The 24,452-nt window shown below is 40.4% G+C and overlaps 1 protein-coding gene across 13 annotated transcripts in view; it reads left to right on the plus strand.

Moving 5' to 3' along the window:
* Nucleotides 1–24,452, plus strand: part of KIF13A (kinesin family member 13A) — a 166,090-nt gene that overhangs the window by 104,509 nt on the left and 37,129 nt on the right. For all 13 annotated transcript variants that reach the window (XM_069957958.1, XM_069957963.1, XM_069957965.1 and 10 more), the window contains 16 exons: nucleotides 466–577; nucleotides 1,858–2,070; nucleotides 2,500–2,610; nucleotides 4,024–4,158; nucleotides 5,454–5,584; nucleotides 10,507–10,593; nucleotides 12,301–12,467; nucleotides 14,810–15,020; nucleotides 16,017–16,179; nucleotides 16,589–16,729; nucleotides 17,185–17,334; nucleotides 20,495–20,656; nucleotides 21,189–21,362; nucleotides 21,473–21,624; nucleotides 23,726–23,858; nucleotides 23,942–24,088. In XM_069957958.1, the coding sequence (XP_069814059.1) occupies nucleotides 466–577; nucleotides 1,858–2,070; nucleotides 2,500–2,610; nucleotides 4,024–4,158; nucleotides 5,454–5,584; nucleotides 10,507–10,593; nucleotides 12,301–12,467; nucleotides 14,810–15,020; nucleotides 16,017–16,179; nucleotides 16,589–16,729; nucleotides 17,185–17,334; nucleotides 20,495–20,656; nucleotides 21,189–21,362; nucleotides 21,473–21,624; nucleotides 23,726–23,858; nucleotides 23,942–24,088 (2,389 nt within the window). The remainder of the gene's footprint in view (nucleotides 1–465; nucleotides 578–1,857; nucleotides 2,071–2,499; nucleotides 2,611–4,023; nucleotides 4,159–5,453; nucleotides 5,585–10,506; nucleotides 10,594–12,300; nucleotides 12,468–14,809; nucleotides 15,021–16,016; nucleotides 16,180–16,588; nucleotides 16,730–17,184; nucleotides 17,335–20,494; nucleotides 20,657–21,188; nucleotides 21,363–21,472; nucleotides 21,625–23,725; nucleotides 23,859–23,941; nucleotides 24,089–24,452) is intronic.

Below are 24,452 nucleotides of genomic sequence, written 5' to 3' on the forward strand. Positions count from 1 at the left end.
ATCCTGTCCATTGATACATATAGAGATACAAATACAACATTTGGAGACAAAAGAGGAGAAACCTGTGTAGCAGAAAATGCAGGATACAAGAGCGTTCATGCTTGGCGTCCTGCCTGGGAGATGCAGATCAGGCACACAGTGGTCCAATGTGGCCCTGGGCAGCCAGTTAGACATCGGTCATCTAAACTCTAGTTATTGTGATCTGTGGTGGGCAGGTAAAAGGTAACTTGTGCTGGATATACATAGACAAGCAAATATTTTACTCTCCAGGATAAAAAGGAAATCATTGTGGTTAGAGTGCAAATATTTTTCAGTGTGTCAGTAACATTCGCTTCTACTTAAGCTTGCAGGCCTGTTGTTCTATAACATGGAATGTGCCCTAGTTTTTCTTTGATCCATCATTTTGCATTTACATATATACTGGTTCACATTGGAAATTACTTTTTTCCCCACCAATCCATTAAGGTCACTGTCAACTTTGGGATTGGTCATATCATCGTTGGCTGATCAAGCTGCTGGGAAAGGGAAGAATAAGTTTGTTCCTTACAGAGACTCTGTACTCACGTGGCTGCTTAAGGTAGTAACCCCACACCTTTTACATTTGACTTTTTTTTTTCTTTTACATAGACTGTTATTTTACTTTTAATGTTTTGTTTTTTTTAAATGTAAACATAGTCAAAATTATCTCTTGACATTTAAAGGGGCTTCAACCCACCCTCCTTAAAACCGTAAGCTAAAGTCATCTGTAAGAAGGATAAAGGATGCTGATTCCAAATCTGTAATTTGTAGCTTTTTACTCCTTTGTATTCCCCTGCTGTAAGCCTACAGACTGGGCATGTTGCTGCATAGAGAGCACTATTTAGCTCAAGAATATAATGGAGAGGACTACTTACACTCATTCATTTGTGGGCTTATACTTATATTAGAACATAGAAAGACATAAAAATTGCAGATATAGAATCGACATTCTATACTCTACTGTATAATCTACCGATAATTCAAAGCAAATGTACCGCAAGTACATCTTTTTTTGTTTTTTTACATACAGAGATCAGTGGCAGTGCAAGGATACTGGTGCCACAGCCCCTTTTTTGAACTGCTGCCCGATTTCCGCACATGATGCAGGTCTATTACCAAGCATCGGCTGGGCATAAGGCACTGGAGGAGGGCCCGCTGGCCCCCAGTGGGCCAGAACCCCCCTCAATGGAGCCGCATCACAGAGGGGAGGGGGGTTTGTCCTACTGGGGGCCAGCGGGCCCGCTTTCAGTGCTTCATGCCCGGCCAGTGCTCAGTAAAAGACCTACGTGGGAACTGCAGCGGCTCAAAAAATGGACCGGAATCGTCAATCCCTCGTCCCCCCTGGTCTGTTCATGTACATTCGCTTTAAGTTTAGAGGGTGACTTGGAGGTGAACCTTTAAAGGTCTTATTGGTATAGTTTGTTATCTTAGATCGCCACCGATTTCTAAAATGAAAGGGTTCTAAAATGTTCTCAAGCCACATATTAGAAGATTGTTTTGAATTTTTCCTTGGAACGGGTTTTCCCTACATCTACACTTTTCAACTGTTTTCTGATAGCTGAGGGGCCCACGCATTATACCTTCATTGATCATGCCCCCGGTTCGAATAGAGCAGTACCTAACCAACCTTGCTGCCTCTACTTTCAAAGTCTATAGGCTTTGAAGCAATAGCGCGGTGTTGCGTAAAAGTTGTCAAGAAAGTCAAACACACCTCAGTATGACTGTTGCTGATTATCTGTATAGTTTGGAATGTGTGAAGAAACCTTTTTGACATTCTAACTGATGTAGTACTCCCTGAAAACATCAAAACATATTGCTGATTTTTCTTTTGGAAAAAAGGACAATTTGGGAGGCAACAGCAAAACAGCCATGATAGCCACGATCAGCCCAGCAGCCGATAACTATGAAGAGACTCTTTCTACCTTAAGGTATGCTGATCGGGCCAAAAGAATAGTCAATCATGCTGTGGTCAATGAGGATCCCAATGCCAGAGTTATCAGAGAACTGCGGGAAGAGGTGGAGAAACTGAAGGAGCAGCTCTCACAGGCTGAAGTAAGTAATGTATTCCCCCCCCCCCCCATGCTGCTTACCAGATTATGTATTATGAACAGGGCACTGAATTCACGACTGCAGGCAGTGTACTTTCTTAAGGGTGACTGAAGTCCAATATTTCATGTACTATAAAAGTTCAGTTTGGGAACAAGAGAAGTCTATTCTCTGAGATGACCGGGAAAAGCATGAGTTTTATATTTTTTGATCTGTGGTGTATTAAAACCCACATTTATATGTTTACACCCTTGTGCTATAAAAGCTATGTCAATATATTAATTTTATTCATTCTTCCATGTATTTTACAAAACACATCTGCACTTCTTACTTTGTAGTATTTTTATGCAGCTGAGATAAATGGTAGGAAGCAGATGGCTTCATCACCAGTCTCATTAATAATGTATGTGCCTGTTTCATATATTCCATGCATAGTCTATGAAGGCGCCTGAATTAAAAGAAAAACTAGAAGAATCAGAAAAATTAATCCGAGACCTAACAATCACCTGGGAAGAGAAATTGAGGAAAACAGAAGCAATTGCTCAGGTTTGTATGTTAGACATGGTTTACTAATAAGGCTTATAGCTCTTGTACCAGCTTTTCTCTGTACCTCACTTATCTCTGTTGGATAAACTATAAAGATCGGATCGCAAAACTCTGTGGCGGCCTTTGATAAAAATATTTAATGGTTTATAGGAACAATAGCATTTTACTACTACAGCGTGGCCAATAGAGATGAGCGAAACTGGCAGAAAGTTTGGGTTCACACCAACCCAAACGTTCGCCATTTGAATCCCGCTGCATGGAGAAGCTGTATGCAGCCTGTGGACTGCCTGAAAAAAAATGTCTATATCCATGATAAGGCTACTTTTTCATGTGTAGACCTTTTTTGATACTAGAACTGATCAAGCTGATTTCCATTAATGATTGCTAGGCCGTTCATGTACTGTGCATTTGCATTATTGTAAGAAGCCCAACCCCTATTTAAAGGGACATGCCATATAACAGTGATGTCTAGGGTCGCACAGTCCCAGCAGGCAGCTGACAAATAAGCTGATCGTGGGGTCTTATACATGAGGGAATAATCAACCAACTGGTCGATCAATAATCACCCCGTATTATTCATAGGAACTACTGAAAATGACAACTGCTTCTTTAGTAAATTCAGAATTTAGACCAGCACTGAATTAAATCCTCTGAAAACAGACTTTTTTTTTTTTTTTTTTTAGTTTAAGATTTTTTATTCAAAGAAATTTTTTCCCCATTACATACTGCAATCTAAAGAGATCTTCACATTAGGGATCATTCATAAAAACACATTGCTCATTCTTTAACAGCATAATAACTGAACAGCAAAACATAAATCAAAACAATAAGTAGCATATATTACTTACACACCCTGCCCAGACCCCAATGTGGTTATGATTTCTCATCGTTTTTTATTTACTCAGTTATACCAACTATGCCATGTTTTCTCAGCACTTCTCTTACCCTTTGCACTACGGAAATAATAAATCTTTTCAAAGCGTCCAGAAAATAGATATTTGATTTAGTCTTAATCTTACAAATGTATACAGAATCCAGATATATACAGAAACTGTAGGGGCTATTGAGGCAGTGCATGCAGTTTCTGTGAGCCTCTAGAGAACAGCCCACTTCAGGTTGAGCTCATCCTAGTTAATCTGTACAGTAATCTAGTCTCTGGTGCCGAAAAGTTGGCAAACTTAATCTTGAGTCATGTAAGAGGGATGAAGACCCCAAGACTTTCGATGGCCAGTAGCATGGTGGTGCAAAGGATCATCTATAAAGGGGGCTTAACCATGAAATCAAAACTAAAAACAGAATTACCTACATGGTCCAATAGTTACTATAGATGTTATTTTATTAAATTATACTAGTAATGAGAATTATTTTCTCTATAGATATTTGTGTGTTAACATGTAATCTTTCTCTTGACAGGAGAGGCAGAAGCAGCTGGAGAGCATGGGCATCTCCCTCCAGTCTTCTGGCATTAAAGTTGGCGATGACAAATGTTACCTGGTAAACCTTAATGCCGACCCTGCACTTAATGAACTATTGGTGTATTATCTGAAGGTGAGATTATTATTTTATGAACACCTAATGGTGCCATTTCTTCAGTTTCTTATTCTACAATAGTGTCCTTAGTCTTCTACCAGTCTATGGCAATTTGCTTAAAGTGTCGTTTAAATTTTAAGAAACTTTGCAATTGGGTTTATTAGCCGAAAAATGCTTTTTTATCATGAAAAAGCAGTTTGAAGCTCTCCCCCCTGTTTTCATGGTTTTCTATGGAGAGGGGAGGGGTGGAAGGAGATGAGCCACTAAAACAGGACAAAAAGTAAATTTACAGCTACATCACCAGGCTATCTCCTCTGAAGTCAGCACTGACCTCTCTGACCTTTGAATACCGGCTTTCACACAGCTCCCACTGTGTAATCCTTTGTTCTCTGCTGGTGACTAATCTTTTTCTCCTGCCCCTCCCCTCTCCATAGGTTACACAGGGCACGACTGATGTAAAAGAGTTGAGATTTCCTGATAATGAGCAGTGAATGAGAGAGAGGAGAAGGGGGGACCTGGGGAACGTCTTTTTGAATACAGATAATGGCATATTTGCCTAAAAAACCCAATTAGAAAAGTTTCTTAAAATCGCCTGGACTATTGATTTCTGCAAAAAAACAAACAAAAAAAAAAAAAAAACAGTGATGCTTTACTATACGTTTTCCTCACCCTTGTGAACAACACAAGGACATAGTTGTGGACCTATTATTCCATAATACAGCTAGCTCAGCATTTTCTGCACCATACTTACAGGAAGCTTTTTCCATAACTCAAGGTTGGTCATCAAAAGCTGTATAATTAAAGAAATGAGGACTAAATTAGGTCTTGCCCTTAAAAATGTGAGGGAATGAATTACCGTTCACACATTATTTAATAATTTTTTAGATTGTTTTATGCTTCATGTGCCAGGCCATCCATTAAAATCTCGATAGACTGAGATGGAAGACCGCTACATTTGTTTCTTGTAAATCCTCTTAGAAATTTGTGTTGTGTAACAGCTGGATAAAAATCTCAATGGGGAGAGTTATCAAACTGGTGTAAAGTATAAATGTCTTAGTTGCCCCTAGCAACCAGTCAGATTCCCCTTTTCATTCCTCACAGATTCTTTGAAAAATGAAAGGTGGAATCTGATTGGTTGCTAGGGGCAGCAGACAATTCTACTTTATCAGTGTATTCCTATGGATTACAGCGGCCATATCACATTTAAAACTGATGCTGTCAGGCTGCACAGATTTGTGTGTACCCTGGTCTTGCTGTCATTTAACTGTTTGTTATAACTGTATTGCTAGTATAATATTAATGTGTGTTTGCAGGACCACAACAGAGTGGGTGCTGACACATCTCAGGATATACAGCTCTTTGGTATTGGGATTCAGGCTGAACACTGTGTGATAGATATGGCCTCCGATGGGGAAATTTCTCTTACACCAAAAGATAATGCAAGGTAAGCCGAGCAAAGGATACACTATAGAAGTAATGTTGAAGCTGGAGCCTCAATCGTGAAAGCATTACATACCAAATATTTGCTCCAGTCTAAAGAACCTCCTTATTATCATTAGTATAATAAGAGGGTAGAAAAAAGAAAGAAAGGCAGAGTGCCTCATAGGGTGACAATGTATGACAACGTGAGCTCACACTCCTCCAATGTGCCCGCTTACCTTAACCGGTTGTGTGAAGTCTCAACCAACTATGTAGGCATATAAAGTATAATCAATGGTCGCAGCAGGAATCGTCTACCGTCGTCATCAAGTGGCACGGTCCCAGAAATTCTTATATAGCAGCAGAAAAAAACGAGGTTCATCCGCGCAGACCATAAGATATTCAAAATTTATTCATACATTCGTAGATAACGTGTTTCAGGACATAAAAGAACCTGTCCCTTCCCGACCTAAAGAACAATGCTTATACTAAAAAACTGAACAACTACATCTTATATACATACACACCGGAACTGCAAGCTAGCAGTAACAATAGATCACATGACAATCATACCAATACATGGAATATCAATACCTAGAACACCATCATATAGTAGAACAGACCCATGTCTGCAAACGGCGAAGCATAAATACAGATCTACAGTACACTTACAATCATGCCGCTCCGATCTGTGTCTTGCCGGCGTCTGGAAGTTCCACTCACCAGACAGGACCTTCGGCGCATGCGCCCTCCGGTCGTTACTATAGCAACCTGGGAACACTGAAGGTCCTATTCGGCCGGAGCATATCTATTATAGAACATTAGTACGAATAAAAACTATTAGGAATAGAATGGATTACCAACATGTATAAGTGTCTATAGCATGTATAAATATGGATGTACATAAAAACCCACCAATGTAACAGGGATCTATTCTAGTGCTATATTATCATTGTCACACAGTAGCCATAAGAGGAAAAAACTGTTGAGCAGATGCCATATATACCAAAGTTTTCTTCTGTCTAGTTAATGTGGATAGAGTAGACCTTGTGCAACTCTGTGGCACCTGTATTACATCTCTGTACAAAATGGAGCAGTAAACCTGTCTAAGGGTGCGTTCACACATACAGGATCTGCAGCGGATTTCATCTAAATAACTGAACACAGCATCAAATCTGCACCATCAAATCTGCTGCGGATCTGCTGCGCATTCTGTAGGGTGAACACACAATAATGGATTTTGTAACTATATATTTGCCATCTCCATTAGTGTGAAGTGGGCAGACTCTCTCTGCTGGGATGAACTTACCTCTGCTTTTTCCATCCACTCTCTATGAAATGTGTAGTTTCACTAGAATAAGTTTATACGTAGTATTTTGCGTCAGTATTTGCTCCTTGTTTTGGTCACTATTTTTTTAGCTAAAAACCAGGGGTTAAATTGACACAATTTTCAGTGTTTTGGCTCTACCCTTGGTTTTGACTAAAAATACTGATCACTTCTATTTATTGGTTCTTTGGTTCACAATGTGATGTTGTGTCCAGCATTGCTACCTTTTACATTTAATGTCCCAGCATCTTTCAGTTGTTTCATGTGTTTATTGTACGTAAATGTCATAGTTCATATTCAGGAAGCGCTTGTTAGAGTTAGCTGATGTCCTGCTTTAAGTCCAGACCCTTTGATGTTAAAACCAATGGCTATTGTGTTAATTCCCAAACCTCTCCATTAATAACAGGCGTCAGCTGCCTAATGGACCTGGGTCCTCCCGTGCTCCCGGCATTAGTCAGCTGGGGTTATTATACTGTGGTTATTAAAAAAGTGCGGAGTAAAATCCTCAGTGTGACATGCTGTGTAAAGCCGCTGATTAAGATGACAGTGTAATTGTTAATAGTGGTAACTGAGTAGGCAAGTGTCCTTTGGGGGGTTGTTAAATGCAGCCCTGCCGGCCAGATGAATGATTGTACCATACACCTCTTTTCTTCCCTCTGTGCCAGGCAGTGTGATTTATCTGTCTGGTAATGACTACCCGGAGCTCACAGAGTCTGCCCTCATTGGTAATGTTTATGAGAAATCAGGGGAAACAGTAATTTATTGGCTAATATTTGGATGACACAGTTATTTGATATGAAAACACATTTCTATTCAAAGTCTTCTTTATCTAGCGCCATGTCCAGAAATGCCTGAGAAATCTTGTCGCTTTCTGTTTCAGAAAGACAAACTAAGTTACGGCAGTTTTGGCAGCAGTCGGGCTGTAACTTAATCGTAGAGTCACTCATGGTTTAATATGAATAGTCTGCATAGGAATTTTTAAAGCAATAATATGTGTTTAACCCTTCCCCCAGATCCCTTACTTGCCTGCTCCCCTGAAGCTGGGGATCTTCTGGGAGAGCAGGCACACTGGGGCTGGCAGCCACTACTAGGAGAGCTAGCAGCATGTCTATCTATATTTCTCCTGCTGACTTAAATGTCACTGGTTGCTGTCAAAGGATTGTGGGAAGTCAGTGAGGAAATATAAAATGCTTGGGAAGAGTCCTTGTTAGAAATGAGTGAATTTACAGTTAGTAAATGGGATATATCCATCTTCTCCAGCCATCCGGAGTCAAATGCCGAGCGTTTGGGGTTTTGTGAACCTGAACGTACTGTAAAAACTGTGAAACCAGCCATAAATAGAATTATTACTAAACTGTGAATGCTCAAATTAAGATGGCGGATAACCTTATTTAAAGATGTTACAGTAAAATGATGCCTTTGAATCCTGGGCAGCACTTTCTAATAGATTTAGTGTCACACGTTCTAGTGCAAGCCTATACTTGCCGCATCTTATTTTCAGTGTTCTCTTCACTTCTGGAGTTTTGTGTATTATAAAACTTAAAAACTAAATGGCTAAGATTTTTCCTTGAACAAAAGGGCAGCGAGCTGTCATTCTCGGCTCAGTATCTCACAGTCATGTCTTGCAATAGCATGTCTGACATGTGAGCCAACACAATAGCCTAGGGATGGGAGCTGAACTGTGCCAGCCAGGGTGTGAGCCAGACAGCAGGGTTCCTGACTGTTAGAGAAGCCTAGAGGAGGAGTTGGGTGGCAGATGGAAGGAGTGACACACATGACAGGAATGAATAGGAAACAGAAGAGGAGGAGGAAGGGCAAAGCTCTTTGCATGTCTCCAACATTTTATTTTTTGGCGGATTATAAAAGCAATCTCATTTTTCTACATGTAACTGCTGTCACAGTTACTTCCAACACTTCCTCTGGCTACTTCGTAATTACATCATTTGGTACCTAATGTTTGACATTTACATAACACTGAAGAGAGGAAGGGACATTTCTATGTAAGGGTTAATCTTTTGGGGATTTCAGGAAGCACCCTACAAATGCTGTTCTCTCAATAAAATCTACAGACTGCATTTAATTATTATTCATTTTATTATATTCTTTTATTGTACATTTAATAATATACTGCATCACTAATAATATAGGATTATCTCTCTATCTCTACATTTATATGTATCCACAGGAAGCTGAGGGGAGGCACAACATTATTGCACTGCTGCTTTACTGTTGCCGATTTCTGCCTGTAAAGTGGAATGGAAGGCTGTTGGGCCTTTAAGGCATAGCATTGGTTTTTTTTCCCCCTCATGCTGTAAGAGTTAAAATTTTATCCCAAATAGGTGATTCTTTGGCTGTGCTCCCACTTCGATATAATATCGACTGAATATTTCACGTCTAGTACCAACATATTTCACAATACCATAAGAGCTTGTTATCACCCAAATCAGTCCACTCAGCTGGTTCTAGTAGTATAGAAGTAAACTATTGTTGTTTCAGTTGCTTTAGTAACAAGTATGTCGTATCCACGAGCCAGTCTTGTATTTAAACTATTTTGAACTAATATTTTGTTCGTACATCTGTTTGAGAAAGGCTCAGTGACAACCGTTACTATGCTTGCTTACAAGTATAAACTAAGGCCCAGATTTATCAATGCTGCACCAGACAAATACTTGAAAATAATCGCAAATCTGCTCTGCCCAAACATTTGTGATTATTTCTTAGTACTGTATTCACCTGGTGCTGCCCCATTCGCCTAAAGGGCAGGCATGGCGGTATGTCAGTGTAGAGAGGAGGCGTGGCCTCCTCCTGTGTCTGATTTATTATGAGTTATAATAAATCATATATGCTGGCCAGATTTACTAAGAGCTTTAGTAAATTCGGCTCAGCACAAAAGAGCAGGGATTTTTATTAGACTGGCATACAGGTACGCCAGTTTGATAAATTTAAAGTTGTTTATGCCAAAGTGCCTGCCCTATTCAGTTGTGATTACAAAAGGCTTGGGCCTTGATTGTCATGGATGCCAAGGATAGGGAAGTGCTGATCAGAGACTACTATCCCCATTGGGGCTCATAATCTCAATTCCTGTCTGTTTCATCTATCAGTATGTTTTAGCGGAAAGCAGGTGTAAGTTTGACAAAAGGCCCATGGCTTATATGCACCATTTTTGGCATAATAGTTATCTTACCTTGGACTAGACAATTTGGACATGCATACAGCCTATGGCAATATCCATGTTTTCCAGGCAGTCCTCGGGCTGCATTCAACTTCTCCATACGAACCCGAACTTTCGGCAAGGTAACTCCTCTCTACTGTTTTACTCTTTCTGAAGAGCACAGCTACATTAACTACTTACTAGACAAAAGGAAAAATTATAATTTACTGAGTGGGCTTTTATTGACCTTTTTGTATATTTTCTTCATTCTAAGCACTTGTTTTATGGCCCTACAGATTTCTGCCATTCTCTCTCACATATTTTGTACTAGATAGTTAAAAGTAAACGCTGAAAACTCAAGAAGGCCTATTGTAAGCAGGTCCAATAATGTACCATGCTCTGTCCTATTGTCAACTATTCCTATAAATTTCCAGCATTATGAAATGACTTTTCTTTTTTTTTTTTCCAGGACATGTGTAAATGGGGCTCAAGTTTGCTCTAAAACCCCTTTGTGGCATGGAGACAGAATTCTCTGGGGAAACAACCACTTCTTCAGGTAATTAGTCACATACTTCAACATCCTCAGTATAATATAGTGTATGTTCACACAAGGGATTTTTCAGATGACAAAACCTGTTGTGGATATGCAGTTTTATATGCTGCAGATTGTACATTAGCCCCATTCAGTGAGGCCAATCTGGCTACCTGCTGTGGTTTTCACACAGATTCGGTGCAGGTTCTCCATTAAGATGTGATGTGTCACTTTAATTTCCAAGTGCAGATTTCCTTTGAATGGAATGGAACTGAATAAAAGAATGAATCTGGAAAAACCTTACAAAAACTGCAGGGGCTGATGAACAATTAATTTGTTAGCTGATTGCAATTTTTTGTGGCTCGAAAAAGTTTAGTTGGTTAGCCACACATCTGTCATTTTTATCAGGGACTGTGCAGCCAACAAGGATGTCAGCCTAGTTATTGAGCTGTTTAGGGGTCCTTAAACAAATGGTGATCCGCTTTCTTGTCCGGTACGGGTCGGTTGAATATTATTGGCCAAGCAGGCCGATACCGCTCTGTGTAATAGGACCAGAGGCTAATTGGTTTGCTTTGACCTGCTTAAAAATAATTATCTGTGTAATTTGGGGCATTTTGACACAATCAAATATCTCCACTGTAATAGGGGATGTGCGGGCAATTGCTGATTGCGGGATGCATAAATGATTGTTCGTGCAGTCCTCAACATACGATTACTGAGCCATGTAATTATTTGTGTAAACAAGCACTCATCTACTATTACAGCACAACTCGTCTGATAGAGCCTTTAAGGGCCTTTTACACAGACTAGAAACGCTTGTGCAGCCGATAATCAGCCTGTGTAAAAGTGATGGCGATCAGCTGAGGACTGGGAAAACACCTGATCCTCGGCTGATCGGGTCTTTAGAGCAGGCTTTAAAATTTGTTGTGGGCCACACATCTTCCTGTGTTAACAGAGTTGTGTGGCCGATAATGATAAAGGGTAACCAGATCCCAAGCTGTCTACACTAACAACCATTGTTTGCCCAGCTCGGCCACTTAATTTGCCCTGCTGGGTAAAGGCACTGCAGACGGGCACTAATGTCACTGAATGGCGCTAGTTTGTAGCCGCACTCACAGACAAATCCATTCGGCTGAAAGGACCCAAAGGGTCCTATTAGATGGCCTGGTCATAAACTGTAAACCAGTGCCGATCTGGTAGATCGACAAATCCATTCAGCTTACTATCAAGCAGCAAGGGCTGCACTGACATCATTAGCAATGTCTGTGCAGCCCTTGCCTTACCACGTTTCCTGGTGTCTGCAGCTCTGCCTTCTCTCTGCTGACAGTTCACTGGCTGCTCAGACAATCTCATGCCGTAGCCTGTCCCGGACATTAATTGGCTGATTGTTTGGAGGCCTGTCTCGGCCTGTGATTGGCTGAGCGGCCGGCAGCCTGTCTGCACAGAGAAAACAGAGTTGCAGACACGGGGAAGTCCTCCAAGAACACCGGGGAAGGCCCAAGGACACCAGAGAACTTGGTAAGGTGAGTTATTACTTTATTATTTTATACTACAATCATCAGCAGTCACCTGTGCATTGCTATTACACGTAGCGATACGTGCCCAATGCCCGATGAATTAGGTCAGGTCGTTTCATCGGCTGAATGGGCCGGATTTGGCCGATTATGGCTTTGTGTAATAGGGCCCTTAGTGTATTTTCTACTCCAGGTAAATCTAATTATGTTTGATTAGGCTCAACCTGCCAAAGAGGAAAAGGAAAGACTGGCTAAAAGAGTTTGAGAAAGAGACTAGCTGCACTGACATTGATATCGATGCTGCAAGTGAAGCGTCTTCAGAACCTGACTATAATTATGAATTTGCACAGATGGAAGTTATAATGAAGGCTTTAAACAGCAATGGTAAGTACATAACCATGTGGACAAGAAAACCCACAAGGCCAGGTTCAGACTAGGGCTACTCAGTGACTTTGGCTAAAGATCACAATGTTTCCTGTGTGCATTAAAGTTGATGAAAGTGAATGAAAACATGTTGCGATATGCGTTTCATTCATGGTCATTTGCTGACAAATTATGTGCCAAAATATAGCAGCATATTGGCAAGTAAATACCTGAAAAAAGGTCCCGACACCTAGTCTTATGGCTGTAATGTTATTATGTATTTGCACAAATAGGCATTTCACTAGTGAGGAATTAAAGACTACAGTATTAGAGGGTGAACTTCAATATGATTATTCATATTTAGCAATTTAATGTTAAAAATTTTAAGCAGCCTGAAAATAGCACCTCATGGTATATTATTTCACTCATACATTACAACCTGTATATACAGCTTTACTATATTGGAAAGAAATGAAGTGTAAAAATATGTCTAATTTTATATTCATGTAACTGGTGTAATCTTATGCTGAGGAAGAAGTGAAAGAAGAGCAACTTACATGGGAGTCATGCTGGACATCTGCCATGTGGGTATCATTCTTCAGGGTCTTCCCTCCTGTATGGTGGAGCGAAGTTATCCAGTATTTGCAATATGGTTGGAACCAAGGTCCAGTACAGAGTTCTTGCATGGGGCTGCTTGTTCTGCTAATCATCAATATCAAATGTACTAACAGGGATTTTTCCATTTTTGTCTCACAGTCCCTACCAATATGGCCATATGGCCCTCTTATTCCATGGTCCCTGCTGAAGGCAAATTTTTGTTAGCCAGAGCATAAATATGGCGGAAAGGGGGGGGGATTTATTAAGGCTTGCCTGACAGTTTTATGGTGTACAAAAGTCGCACATTTTTGTGCAACTTTTCCATGTTTTTGCACCAAAATTACAAGCATTTTGCAAGATCTTGCAATTTTTTTATGCTGGTTTCCTGGTGTAAGCATTGATAAATTCCCCAGTTGTGCATAGAGAGGCTCCTGCTCTGGAGGAAGCTATACATATCGCATGGTTGCTGTTTACAACTGCTAATGCGCTACTACAGCTTACTACTAGCGTGTACATCTGACCGCCAGGCATCTTAGCACCTTGCTTTTAAAGGGGTTATCCAGTGCTACAAAAACATGGCCACTTTTCCCCCTCTCTTGTCTCCAGTTCAGGTGCGGTTTGCAATTAAGCTCCATTTACTTCAATGGAACTGAGTTCCAAACCCCACCCAATCTGGAGACAAGAGAGGGGAAAAAATGGCCATGTTTTTGTAGCATTGGATAACCCCTTTAAGTAGAGGTAACTAGAAGTTTTTGAGGTTTCAATATGTTGCACTTAAATACTTCATGATCCCTGAGCTTCTGTTTTTTTTTGTTTTTTTTTGCATTGTGGCAATGCTTTTTTACCAATTTGTTGTTTTCCTTAAAGGGAATATGTCATCAGAAATGCACCTATTCTTCAAATCAAGTTTTTATGGCAAAAGGGGAATTCCAATTATATATTTTTCCCTAAAATTTGCTCATCCTGGTGCAAAAAGCTAAAAATCTCTATATGTACCTTCCTCACTCCCCTTGCCACCATTCTCCCGGAGCCAGTCCTGTTGCAAAATACTTCTTCTCTTTTTGAAGTCAATGTGTGCACTGCCTGCTCAGTCAATCGGCATTTGATGCAAGATGCTACTCCAGCTACTGTTTGGCGAAGCGGGCTTAACAATAACAGATTGAATACAATGGAAAGTGACACCAGTAGTTGGGTAATACGTATGACACAGGATCTACAACAATTCACAATAGTTAATGATCAAAGCTCTTTTACCACCCCCACCCCCCGCACCCCCCGCACCCCCCCCCCCCCCCCACACACACACACTCCCCAAGTCTACTAGGTCTTCATCAGTTTGTTATGTCTATGTCCATGGGCCATATATTTAAAAATTGTTAAAAGCAGCTCAGGCAAGATGGCTGCCCCCATAGTAATACTAGAAATTAAATAAAAAAATTTACTGAAAAGATTAGAAACGGATTAGAAAAATAAAACCATGTTTCAGGTTTGCATGTATCTGTGTTTTCATCCATCATTTCATTGAAAAATATCAGATGTTAAAATGTATATTTGCACATAATAGTAGCATTTGGAAACCATTTTTTTTGCTTATGTGCTTTTGATATGTCTGGCAGTGTTGCTACTTGTATGAATAAACTGTGGTGTTACTGTGCCATGATCTTATATGTTCACTGATTGCACTTGCAAGTGTGTTTGCAACAACTTTTGGATGCTTGTATACACTGAGCCTTTTGTAGATTTACTTTGCTAGCCTCTTCCTTCAGATCCTGTCCACAATGTTGTTCAAGTCCTTGAGAAGCAGTATTTAGAGGAGAAGAGGAATGCTCTTGAAGAACAGCGGCTCATGTATGAACGAGAGCTGGAGCAGCTGCGACAGCAGCTTTCTCCCGAAAGACAACACCAGCACAGCAATGAGCGGCTCTCCTACACGTCTCAGACAGTACAGCAGAAAATGAACGTATGGGCGGAAGAGAGGCGAGTCCTTTTACATCAAGTTGTGCATCTTGATAAATTAGAATATCATCAAAGTTATTTTTTTTCAGTAATTCAATTCAAAAAGTAAAACCGCTACATTAAGGCACATGCACTCTATGGAATCTCTATGGAATCTGCGTGGATAACCCACCGCAGATTCCAACGCTCACACGTGCGTGCATCTCCGCCCATGCCATAGACTCCATTCTATGCACAGGAGGATTCCTTGGTCTGCCCAAAGAATTTACACTATTGTGTCCTGTGACACTTAGGTGTAAGGATGCTTTCTTTAAACTATCACTACTATTCCTACAGTGTCCTCTATTTTCATCCCAGCTCAGCTGCATTGCATACATTTCATTCATGCAGCTGGGGCATGAGATCAGCACTCAGACAACCCTAAATTACATGACTTTGTGGTTCAGCTGTCCTGAACTGCACAATGACATTATTACATATTAGATTCCTCCTGGCAGCTCTCAGACCACTCCTGCTACCCTACTAGCTCTATCGTTATTGCTCTCAGTTTATACAATGCACCTGCTGTCTTTATGGTACCAGGACATTTAGTAGTAGGAGACTCCATACAATGATTAGTTTGTGGAGGTCTAGAAATATTACACCATCCCTGATCATGGTGCTGTCTCTGCTGCATGCTGTGAGTAGATTCTGTAGTGTGTCCTGTGTGATGCAGCTTGCCATTACTTTCCTGTGTGCAAGAGCTGTAGTAACAGGGGAGAAAGGAGCCAGACTACAGCTGTATCACAGTATACAGTGCACTCTATAGTAAAAGGAGACAGTAGGACTCCACACCTTCTTTCTGCAAAGCCAGGGGCATTATAGGAAATGTGCCACATTAGCTAACATAGGGTGTGCACAAGGCATACACAAGATCGTCCACATTTCTAATAACTGCTAATACTTCAGTATGTAAGCAAAATAAATCCATTTCGCGGAATGCCTGTTTAAGAAATATAAATGTTGTGTTCACCACAGGGATGAGCTGTTCAGACAGAGTCTTTCAAAGCTCCGAGAGCAGATAGTCAAGGCTAACACCCTGGTAAGGGAAGCCAACTTTCTGGCAGAAGAGATGGGTAAAGGCACAGATTATCAGGTCACTCTTCAGATCCCAGCTGTTAACCTCAGTGCCAACCGGAAGGTCAGTAACATACAGCTTTACATCACTCTCTTCCAGCTTTTGGATTTGTGTTACAAACTCCATTTCCATTTCCTATTGTAAGGATCATATATTTGACTTTATTTTTTTTAAATATCATCTCTTAGGCAAGGAATTTTCTGACACAGATACATATGCTCAGATTCCATATCTCCTGCTGTCCTATGAATTACATAACAAAAGAGAAAGACCAGGGTAGCACAAAATGTTCTAACATCAGATAATCTTTGAATCTGCTTTTAAATCCTAGACCGTCTTTATAGTGATATAGAATTCTGTCTGCTTTGCTCTTTGCTCTATTACCCATTTATTACCAATGTGTTAGATATTTTACTTTTATGAATGTTTTTTTTTTTCTTCTCTCTAATATTGATTTTCTTCATTTCTTCAGAGAGGAGCAATAGTAAGTGAACCTGCCATCCAAGTGAGAAGAAAATGTAAAGGCACTCAAGTTTGGTCTATTGAGAAGCTAGAAAACAAACTCATCGATATGAGGGATGCTTACCAAGAATGGAAGGAGAAGCCAGCTGAAGTAATTATTCTTTTGTTTTTTGATTAACCCTTCAGAGTGATGGCAAGGTGATTCTAGTGCTCTCATAGCTGTTATTGAGAGACCACTCCATAGTGTGAAGCTAAGGGTCCTATTCCACGGGCCCAATCAATAAGGTAAACGACAAACCTAGACAATGAGCTGTCAACAATGGAATAAATAGAGCAGCATATCAGGAGGAGGCAAGTTTAGCTAAATATTGGCTAAAATATTTCATTTGATGAGCCTTACAACTGTTTAACAATTCAGTAAAGAATCATACATAGTAATGTTGTGTTCTCTTAAAAAATAACCATGGATAGAACAGACTTCTTTTTTTGTTTTTTTAGTGTGAAAGCAGCTTTTTATGCTGTTCTTTTAGCTGAATCATTCTCTTTTCACAGTAACCATATACAAACTGTAATAGTTCAATGTTATCTTCTTATGATTTGTTACAGAATAAAAGGATTATCTATAAGAAAGGAGACCCGTTTTATGAAGCACAAGAAAACCACAACCTTATAGGCGTAGCAAATGTATTCCTAGAATGTCTTTTTTATGATGTTAGACTTCAGTATGCAGTGCCTATCATTAGCCAGCAGGGGGAGGTAAGCCTTTTTCAGGTTATTATCTTTGTGGCCCTGCAGCTCAATAGCACAAACCTAAGGGCCCTATTCCACCGGACGATTATCGTTCAGATTATCGTTAAATCGCTTGAATCTAAACAATAATCATTCGTTTGAATAGCAGTTAACGATTAACGACCGAACGAGAAATCTTTGATCGCTTTATAAGGGCCCTATTCCACCGAACAATTATTGCTCAGATTATCGTTAAATTGTTCGAATCTAAGCGATAATCATTCATTTGAATAGCAGTTAATGATTAACGACCGAACGAGAAATCATTGATCGCTTTATAAGACCTGGACCTATTTTTATCGTTGCTCGTTCGCAAAACGTTTGCAAATCGTTCACATTGAATAAGACGTTGTTTGCAGTAGATACGAACGCAATAGCGAAGAAAAAACTATCACAAATATGATCATAAGTAACGATTATCGTTCCATGGAAATGAGTGAACGTTTTCAGGTCTTTTGCAATAGCGGTCATTTGAGATCGTTAATTGTTAACGATTATGTGAATGATAATCGTCCGGTGGAATAGGGCCCTAAGACCTGGACCTATTTTTTCGTTGCTCGTTCGTAAAACGTTCGCATTGAATAAGACTTTGTTCGGTCGTTCGCAGTAGATACGAACGCAATAGCAAAGAAAAAACAATCGCAAATATGATCATAAGTAACAATTATCGTTCCATGGAAATGAGTGAACGTTTTCAGGTCTTTCGCAATAGCGGTCGTTTGAGATCGTTAATTGTTAACAATTATGCGAACGATAATCGTCCGGTGGAATAGGGCCCTTAGAAGTCTCTTGTTTAGATTATTTATCCTCCTGTGCTGCAGTCTCAAGAGCTTATGTGATATTGTACAGTTTTTAGGTTACTTCTTTTGATGTCTGGTCATTCAGACAAATATGTTCATGAAATAGATGGCTTCATTGTGGATGTCCTTATATAAATAATCATACAAGTGCATGTCAATAAATTAGAATATCATCAAAAAGTCATTTTTTTTTCTTTCAGTTATTCAATTCAAAAAGTGGAACACCTATATTACATGGAGTCATTACAGATTGAACTTTTTTTTAGTGTTTATTTCTGCTAATGTTGATGATAAGGGGCTTACAACCGAGAAAAACCCTAAATTCATTATCTCCGAAAATCAGAATAATTAACCCAAAATACCTGCAAAGGCTTCCTTAGCATTTAAAAAGGTTCTTTAGGGGCATATTAGATGCTTCCTGTAAGTGAGCCCTGATCTTCTAGATCTGCGCTCGCTTACTGAGCCTATTACACGGCTTGATAATTGTTTAGCAAGGGCTGCACAGACATTGTTAGCAATGTCTGTGCAGCCCTTGCTTTTAAACTGTGTACATTACCTCTCTGAACTGACTGATGCATAGCCAATCACTCGTTGGGACCGCTGCAGCCAGTGATTGGCTGAGCAGTTGTCAGTTCAGAGACCCGCTCTGAAATTACGGAGGGATCTCAGGGAAGCGAGCAGAGGGCAGAAGAACACCAGGGGCTGTAGAGGGGAAATGTATACAGTTTATAATATTTGTTTTACACAGTTATCAGTCGTTGGCAACGCGTTGCTATTATACGCTTTTAATATCGATGCATGCCTGGCGGCCAATGATTATGGGTCAGGACCAAAAGACATAATCAGCAGATGATTGTTGTCATCGGCTGATCATTGTCTCTATTACACAGAGCGATAACCAACTATTGCTTCATGTATTAGGGCCCTTAGGGTGCTATTAAACTATTGCAAACAAGATTGTTTATCGTTCTCCTGAAATCACTCACCATATTACATGGAACAATAATCGTTAGTTACGATTGCAATTTTGCAATAATCTTTACTACGATTGTTTGCTCCATCTGTTGCCAGCAAAAAAGGAACAATTTGGAATTACACTGAACGATTAGCGAATGAATGCGGAATTACAGCAAATGATTAACAATGATTTTAGGATCAGATCTAAAGCAACGATCAACGGCACATGAGCGATTTTTCAGTTGTTGCCTGCAATTACACTGGGCGACTATCGTTTAAATTCGAACAACATAATGATTTTCCACACGATAATCGTTCGTTAAATCGTTACATCGTCCATATTTAGATGATCGTTTTGTGTAATAGCAGGCAGAGAAATCGTTGATCGTTTGATAGAATCTGGAACTATTTTCATCATTCCAGGTAAAGTGGGGGAATCCAGCACTCCAGGGAAACAATTTTCAATTAAAACGATTCTTTATTGTTCATGTTATTAAAAACTTTATCTCTCTCAAGGAGAGACCCGTCACCAACCGGTTTCACGCTCGTGGCGCTTAATCATGGATACCATGATTAAGCGCCACGAGCGTGAAACCGGTTGGTGACGGGTCTCTCCTTGAGAGAGATAAAGTTTTTAATAACATGAACAATAAAGAATCGTTTTAATTGAAAATTGTTTTCCTGGAGTGCTGGATTCCCCCACTTTACCTGGATTCGTATCCCTTACCTGAACGGCTGGCCGCCGCTGAATCTTCCGTGCACCCTCCTATATCCACTTCGGGATCACAAGTCATAACAGTTTCAGGATGAGGTGAGCTGACCACATTTTTTCACTTTTTTTGTGTTATGCTATTTTCATCATTGACAGTTTACAAATCATTTGAACATCGTTCGGCGTAATGACATGTCGTTCGGTTGTTAAATAAAAAGGATGGTTCAACAACTTCCCAGGGCAAATTCTATTGGCTAAACATATAATAAGGGGAAAAAGCATATTAATGGAAAGCTGAGTGGAAGGAAAAAGTGTGGTAGAAAAAGGTGCACAAGCAACCGGGACAACAGTAGCTTTCATGGGCTACAAGTGTTGCATTACTTTTCATTTGGCCAACATTTTTTTTTTTTTTTTTACATTCACATGGTCTTATATAATCCAATTTTTTGAGATAATGAATTTTGGGTTTCCCTTGGCTGTAAGCCATAATCGTCAATAATAAAAGAAATATACACTAGAAAAGTTCACTTTGTATAATATAATAGAAGTATTTCACTTTTTTTTTTATTGAATTACTGAAAAGAAAAATAAATCTTATTGATATTCTAAATTGAGATGCACGTATAGATTGCCCTGGTATCTCTTCTGTCTGGTACAGGTCGCAGGCCGACTTCACATCGAGGTAATGCGAGTTACTGGTGTTGTTCCTGAGTGTTTAGTTGGTGACGACTCATCTGAAAATTCTAGTGAAAGTGGGAGCTTTGAAATAATAGATAATAGTGGAGAAATAATCTACCGACCAAAAAGACTAACGTGCCGAGTGAGTATTGCCTATACGGTATGTGACATGAATAAGCTCAGGACTAAAGTGTAGAAGGTGGGCATGTTCTCTCATGTCACCATTTTGAGTGTCATCCCAGGTCATGTGACATGCTGGCACAGCAGAGAGCTGCCACATTTTTAGGAATTAAGGTATATAACTTATTTTATAATTTTACAAATAGCCAGCAGATAAAGGCCCCTTTATACTGGCCGATTATCGTTAAGCATTTCTAGAAATGTTCATTTACCTGATAATTGGCCTGTGTAAAGGGGCCAGCGATCAGCTGTTGTGCTCACCAATTTGATCTTTTGTGCATCCGGTAGATTATTGTTATTGGCCACACATCTCTGTCTAAACAGGAAATGTACGGCCGATACCAATGCATTTAATTGGGCGCACAAATTTTACAGTGACTATTCATGCGACCAGTCTACTTTGTTGTGGTTGTAGAGGCAGGTTAGCACCACACAGTGGTATTTTGACTCGTAAACATGCCCAACCATTCTGCCTTTTTATCTTTTGATGCTAGGTTAAAATAAAAGAAGCTACAGGCCTTCCACTGAACCTGTCAAACTTTGTGTTCTGTCAATACACTTTCTGGGACCAGTCTGAACCCACAGTAGCTCCTCCCATGGTCAATCCTGATATGCCTTCACCCAGAAGTAAAGAAGCTCAGTTTACAGTGAAATTTGCACATTCAAAGGTATTTATAAGTGAGCAAAGGTGTTTTTGTTTTTAATTGATGTACCCATCAGTTTTAGAAAGAAATACAACAAACATCCTTGTACTGTCCTTTTTGGTGTTTTTCTCCAGGATTATGTGGTCACTATTACAGAAGAATTTTTGGAGTTTATTTCTGAGGGTGCACTGGCAATTGAAGTTTGGGGTCACAGATGCGCTGGAAATGGAAGATCATTGTGGGAAATTGATTCTCTTCATGCAAAATCTAGAACGCTGCAAGACAGGTGTGGTGGAAGCATATTAGTCACACGGGACATTTAGGAGTATGACATATGTAAAGAGTTGTCAAAAAAGAAGGTAGAAAGCCCTTGTGTAGGACGCGAGATCTTGCGGGTGAATAAGGGAGACCCGCTCACCTGATAGTGTTGCACTAAGAGTGTGGAAGGAGTCTGTTTTGGCTGTCTGTGGTCCTGACTGGTCTGTTTCACCCCTGGGCATGTATTCTGCACTCGGATATATGCTTAAGGGTACAAACCCACTTGACGTATTTGCTGCGTGAATCAGTCTTAAAAATAAGCAGGCAAAACGCAGGTTGGCTTTATACAATTGTTCTGCGTTAAAATACGCAATTGCGTATTTTTGAAGTGTGAAGCTTGTTGTTAGCAAAGCATCAGTTGTTAACAACCTGTGCGAAAAACGCATGTAGCTTCACGCTTCAAAAATACGCAATTGCGTATTTTAACGCAGAACAATTGTATAAAGCCAACCTGCGTTTTGCCTGCTTATTTTTAAGACTGATTCACGCAGCAAATACGTCAAGCGGGTTTGTACCCTAAGGGTACAAACACACACACCGTATACGCAGCGTATTTACTGCTGCGATACGCAGCAAATACGCAGCAGATACGCAGCAGATAAGATCTAAATAACTGAACACACCATCAAATCTGCACCACCAAATCTGCTGCGTATCTGCTGCATATACGGTGTGTGTGTTTGTACCCTAAAGCAATATTGTTTCCACCAACCCACCCCCCAAAGCACTGTGACTGTCAGTTTGATTAAAGTAAGTCCTTCCCAGTCATGTCTTTTAAAATGTGCCCAGTGCCTTGGTTAGAGTAAAAAAAATGATCTTTTAATCTGCAGCAGCCGATGCAGTCAATAAGGTGTGGCCTACAGTGCCTGTGCCCTAGGCTTGTGGCGCTTTCTCAGTCTCCTAATAAGGGGGGCAGGGAGGAACAAAGGAGAGGTGTTATAAGCATACATATGTGCAGTAAGAGCAGGGAGTGAAGAGAACTGGAGGATAAACCGGTCTCTCTCTGCCATCTCATAAGAGCTTGTAGGACTACTAGAGAAAAATATCATCATCCCCCCCTCCCCCCCCATAACCTGCGCTACTTATGTGTCGGGACTGTCTCCTATTGCCACCCATGCAAATGAGGCTGTGCTGAGTCAGCCAGTTGTTCAGTTTTGTAAAGCATTTGATTTTAACCTAATCTTATATACTACACATATAAGGACCTTGACTATTCCTCTGATATTCTGGTATGTCTCTAGCTTTATTTCCGACCTTTTGCTTTAAAATAAATGTTATACTTAAAAGGTAATAATAATAATGTTGTGCCGCGCTAAAAAGTTACCATATTATGATGAAATGGTTAACTAATTCACATACTATCATTCATGTACTTGTAAAAACTAAAGTCACTCACCACATAGGTGTACTGGTTGTGCTCTGACTTGTGATCCTCCGTATCAGCCGATACTGCATCTGATAGGTTTTAGTTTCCTTTCAAATTCCTTTAAAGTCCACGGAATAGGTTAGAGTTCTCTACGTCCTTTGTAGTTGTTTGTAACTTCTTTGCAAAGCGTGCGCCCCGGCCGGTGGCGCGTAAACCGCTTGCTAGGATAATCCTGAACGGAATCCTCTGTGACGTCACAGTACGGATCGCTGTAGGAGGCAAAAGTGTCCTCAACGCGTTTTAAAGGTTCCGACCTTCTTTCTCAAGAGGGTGAGTGACTTTAGTTTTTACAAGTACATGAATGATAGTATGTGAATTAGTTAACCATTTCATCATAATATGGTAACTTTTTAGTGCGGCACAACATTATTATTATTACCTTTTTATTATAGTTTTATTGAGTGGGAGCAGTAACCACTTGTTGGTAGCCTGCAGCTATACGGACACTGGTAACCTACTAACAGCTGTGTCTGTCAGGAGCGCGGTTGTTTTTTATAAATGTTATACTTATTTTACATGGATTTCATGCTTTTTGGTCACCTAGTGTAATTAATTAGAAGAAGGCAAAGAAGTCCATTATTCCTGTAAAACAATGAATGTCAGTTAGAAAAAGCAAGTCTTATTTTTTCTATTTTGTCTCCAGGTGGAATGAGGTAACTCGACGTATAGAAATGTGGATCTCTATATATGAGCTGAATGAGAATGGAGAATACATGTCAGTCGAGTTACATCAGGCCAAGGATGTGAACACTGGTGGAGTATTCCAGCTCCGGCAGGTTAGCTGGCCTGTCCAGGTTATGCCTTATTATATTGTAAATGTTTTGGGTATGTATTTGGTTAGAATATTTTCTGATTTCAGGGTCATTCTCGAAGGGTCCAGGTGACTGTGAAGCCTGTGCAGAATTCTGGTACATTACCCCTCATGGTAGAAGCCATCCTTTCAGTCTCCATTGGCTGCATCACTGCCCGATCAACTAAGCTGCAGAGAGGCCTGGATAGCTACCAGGTAACTACTGTAGAACTGTAAACATTTCAGGAGTACTGAAACTTAGGATATTTCATATAAATGTGACTGGAAGAGAGAGTTCTTAAAGGGAACCTGTCACCCCCCCGTGCCGGGTGACAGGCTCCCGACCCCCCGCTACAGCCCCCTATACTCACCTGATCCCGACGGGTCCCGCTTCTGGATCCGGTCGGGTCACGGAGATATCAGCCGCTGCAGCCCGGCGCGCGCTGAGAGATGAGTCCAACGCTCATAGAGAATGACTGAGCGCCGGACTCTCCGTCATTCTCTATGAGCGTTGGACTCATTTCTCAGCACGCGCGCCGGGCTGCAGCGGCTGATATCTCCGTGACCCGACCGGATCCAG

Source organism: Dendropsophus ebraccatus, chromosome 2 (assembly GCF_027789765.1).
Source record: "Dendropsophus ebraccatus isolate aDenEbr1 chromosome 2, aDenEbr1.pat, whole genome shotgun sequence".
NCBI classification, from domain to species: domain Eukaryota; kingdom Metazoa; phylum Chordata; class Amphibia; order Anura; family Hylidae; genus Dendropsophus; species Dendropsophus ebraccatus.